Below are 2,825 nucleotides of genomic sequence, written 5' to 3' on the forward strand. Positions count from 1 at the left end.
AATATATTTTTTGTTTAATTTGTATATTTAGAAAATGATGAAAAATAAATTTGTTAAATGTTAATAATTTTTTAACTTTAGAATTTTATTTGTTGCATTATTATAATTTATATGCAAACAAATAATATAATTTTTTAAAATTTTATTTTATAATTATACATATATATATATAATTATATACATATATAATTATATTAATTTTTATTTATTATACTTTATTATTCACTAAGTTATAAAATAGACAATAATATCACTTCGGAAGTAAGTATATCAGGGATGAAGAGCTACACTTTTTACGTCAGCTACTTCCTACGAAACAAACAACAGAACTCACAGAACTGCACTTCCACAGTTAGAAACAAACAGCGGAAATAAATTAATTTTCACCTAAACTCCACTTCAACCCAAAGTCCACTTCTACCCAAGTCTAATTACGTTGAAACAAACATGCCCTTACTCTCCTCTCAAGCAAGCCTAAAAATTACGGATTCGAGTTGAAAATAAAACTGAATGAAAACGAGTTGCTGTGTAAAAATGTGTTTTATGTCTAAATATTTATTTCTCGTTGCCACAGCTTTCTAAATTGACAGTTTATTAGATAGCTTATTTAATTTATAAAGTTCTTTTCTATTAAGTATAACAAATGTCATTTGCAAATTTGTTTCTGTGAAGTTTGTTCCAAAATTTTGAATTGATTGATCATAAAAACGAAACGCAAGAAGGAAATTAAGGACTTGAGCCATTGAACCATGCTCAATTTGGTCTCCGGTTAAGTTAAGTGTCTCAACTGAATTTGATTTGAGCCACATTGAAAAAAGATTTGGTTTCTAAATTCTTAATATATTCCTTTTTTGAACAAACTAACTAAATTAAAATACTCATTCACAGGAGTACTCAGCACTAATACTAAAAGCACAGAGAAAGATGAGGATTAAACCTCTGATTTTGAAACAAATATCAAACTGATTAGACATGGCACTCAACACCAACCATTGTGACCAAAATTTGTGCTCCATAACATTACATTACATTACATCCATGCTTACTTTACTTACTAGTATTACTACTACTACTACTACTATTATTATTATTATTATTATTATTATTATTATACCACCTCACTGAATAAAAAGGTGAAAATTTCTGGGTTTATGGGAACACTCCTCACTCTCTATCTTCATGGGCACCTCTGATTTTGCATCAGAACCCAGGAAAAAGTAAAATTGGCCCCTCTCCTTAGAAGAAGGATTGGTGGTGAAGGTACAGTCACTGCTCTGCAGGTAAGCAGAGTTTGGATTTGGCTCACCAATGGAACCGATTCCTCCTGTGAAGAAAGGGTACTCATTTATATCCTTCCTGAGTCCATGTAAGTTCCTGCTTTTAACACTTTTGGTCAATTGACTAGCAAAAGAAGCCTAAAAACAAACAAATAAATAAATAAATAAAAAGAAGGGCATTTTGTAGATATATTCCTGTCATGTTTCGATAAATTTGAACAAAAAAATTGCCAATTAATTCCATTCTATTACTTCACCATAAAATTATAACTTTTAAAATTTTCGACCATCTTTCTTTTTTTCTCCTCTATGCTCTAGGTTAGTTTATCTTTCATGTCATTTTTTAGAGACATTGAAAAACAAAGATGCTAACTTTTTAAGGACACAGATACAAAACTCTCAAGAGAGAGAGAGAGTACATGCACACCTGTGAATCTTATATGGTTGTGTGCAGCAATTAGTAGGTGGATTTGAGGGGGTGAAGCAGGGAAAGAGCAAGTGCTGATTCTGAGGAGCCACTACTGCAGCAGCTGAAGCAAAAGATGGAGGAGAGGAGGAATCTGCAGGAGCTGGAATGGGTGTGGAGGAAGCTGGAGTGGAAGAGGTGGAGAGAGACAATTCCACAAGCTTTCTTGAACGGTTCTTCCCCGGTAAACTCTGACTAGACGTCAAGTCTATACAAAACGTCCAAAAAATAGATTAGGATTAGGACTTGAGAAATTTCGGGGTTGACAGAATATTTTTATTATATAGGTATGTTGTTGACTGTCCACTAAGACTTTGGAGGGGGAGAGAGAGAGAGAGAGAGAGAGACAGACTGAGGAGACGGGGGAACTGACTTACTGTGAAGGACACGTTTGTTTCGTTATGATTAAATGACACGTGACTGTATTATTATTATCATTAATAATAATATTACTTTTTTTTTTTGTTTTTCTAAAGTTCAGTCAATGTTCTAAGACAAAGAAAACGGAGTGAAAGGAGTGGATAGAGAGAGAGAGAGAGAGAGAGAGAGAGAAAGAAAAATTGGAGTAACAACCAGAACCCCTGAGCCAAGGATAACGGTTCACGTTGTCGTCTACTACTACCTTTGTTCACCACCCTCTCCTTCTTCGTACAAAAGGAAGTGTCTTAGGGTTACCGTCCTTGAACTCGAGGTTCGAGAGTAGAAGTTCATGTAGAGGAGTCCGGAGGGGTAGGGGAGGCTAGAGTAGAAGATGTAGTTGTTGTAGGGTGGTCCATACATGCTTAGAGAGTGTGAGAGCACGCATTTTTAAAAAGACGCCCATCACGTATATATAATCTACCGAGCCTACGTAAAGTAGCGACGACGACAGAGGGCTATAGTGTTGGTCGATTCTCCCTTTAACGACACCCGGGGCGGTTACCACATCCACCCACACCCACCCCCACGAAGATGGTCCACCCCTCCTCCCCTCGTCTCCTCCTGGGTCTCGGTACCTCCACGTCCTCTTGTCTACCCTTCTTCACCTCCACGAGTTTTCTCCGGATGGGTCTAAGGTTCATGACACTCTCCGTGTACGTGTC

The 2,825-nt window shown here is 36.2% G+C and overlaps 1 protein-coding gene across 1 annotated transcript; it reads right to left on the reverse strand.

Moving 5' to 3' along the window:
* Positions 1-1,046: 1,046 nt before the first annotated feature.
* Positions 1,047-2,804, reverse strand: LOC109704320. Its single transcript, XM_020225072.1, has 3 exons — positions 2,666-2,804; positions 1,705-1,951; positions 1,047-1,374 (listed from the first exon to the last, which is right to left on the reverse strand). The coding sequence occupies exons 1-3, from the start codon at positions 2,802-2,804 to the stop codon at positions 1,119-1,121; spliced, it is 642 nt and encodes a 213-aa protein (XP_020080661.1). The 3' UTR covers positions 1,047-1,118.
* Positions 2,805-2,825: the final 21 nt, after the last annotated feature.

This window comes from Ananas comosus, unplaced genomic scaffold (genome assembly GCF_001540865.1).
Source record: "Ananas comosus cultivar F153 unplaced genomic scaffold, ASM154086v1, whole genome shotgun sequence".
In the NCBI taxonomy this organism is placed as follows: domain Eukaryota; kingdom Viridiplantae; phylum Streptophyta; class Magnoliopsida; order Poales; family Bromeliaceae; genus Ananas; species Ananas comosus.